This window comes from Pteropus alecto, unplaced genomic scaffold (genome assembly GCF_000325575.1).
Source record: "Pteropus alecto unplaced genomic scaffold, ASM32557v1 scaffold29, whole genome shotgun sequence".
Lineage (NCBI taxonomy): Eukaryota > Metazoa > Chordata > Mammalia > Chiroptera > Pteropodidae > Pteropus > Pteropus alecto.
In genome coordinates, this window is record NW_006443120.1 from 1244212 (window position 1) to 1244933 (window position 722).

The window sequence follows — 722 nt, forward strand, 5'->3', positions numbered from 1 at the left end:
GTGCGCTACGAGACCACGGGCCCCGCTCTGTGCACCGTGGTCTTCCTGCTTGTCTACTTCTTTGGCATGGCCAGCTCCATCTGGTGGGTGATTCTATCGCTCACGTGGTTCTTGGCGGCTGGCATGAAATGGGGCAACGAAGCCATTGCTGGCTACTCACAATATTTCCACCTGGCTGCGTGGCTCGTGCCCAGTGTCAAGTCCATCGCCGTGCTGGCGCTCAGCTCCGTGGATGGAGACCCGGTGGCAGGCATCTGCTACGTGGGCAACCAGAGTCTCGACAACCTGCGCGGCTTCGTGCTGGCGCCGCTGGTCATCTACCTCTTCATCGGCACCATGTTCCTGCTGGCTGGCTTCGTGTCGCTCTTTCGCATCCGCTCAGTCATCAAGCAGCAGGGAGGCCCCACCAAGACGCACAAGTTGGAGAAGCTCATGATCCGCCTGGGCCTCTTCACAGTGCTCTACACAGTGCCTGCCGCCGTCGTGGTCGCCTGCCTCTTCTACGAGCAGCACAACCGCCCGCGCTGGGAGGCCACGCACAACTGCCCTTGCCTGCGGGACCTGCAGCCGGACCAGGCGCGCCGGCCTGACTATGCAGTCTTCATGCTCAAGTACTTCATGTGCCTGGTCGTGGGCATCACCTCAGGCGTGTGGGTCTGGTCAGGCAAGACGCTCGAGTCGTGGAGGGCCCTGTGCACCCGCTGCTGCTGGGCCAGCAAGGG

At 62.6% G+C, this 722-nt stretch overlaps 1 protein-coding gene across 1 annotated transcript in view; it reads left to right on the forward strand.

The window, feature by feature from the left end:
* The window catches only part of FZD8 (frizzled class receptor 8), a 3426-nt gene that overhangs the window by 1763 nt on the left and 941 nt on the right, over positions 1-722 (forward strand). Inside the window, 1 exon segment of the mRNA XM_025040538.1 lies at positions 1-722. This exon segment is cut by the window's left edge and continues 77 nt beyond it. Coding sequence (XP_024896306.1) covers positions 1-722 — 722 coding nt within the window.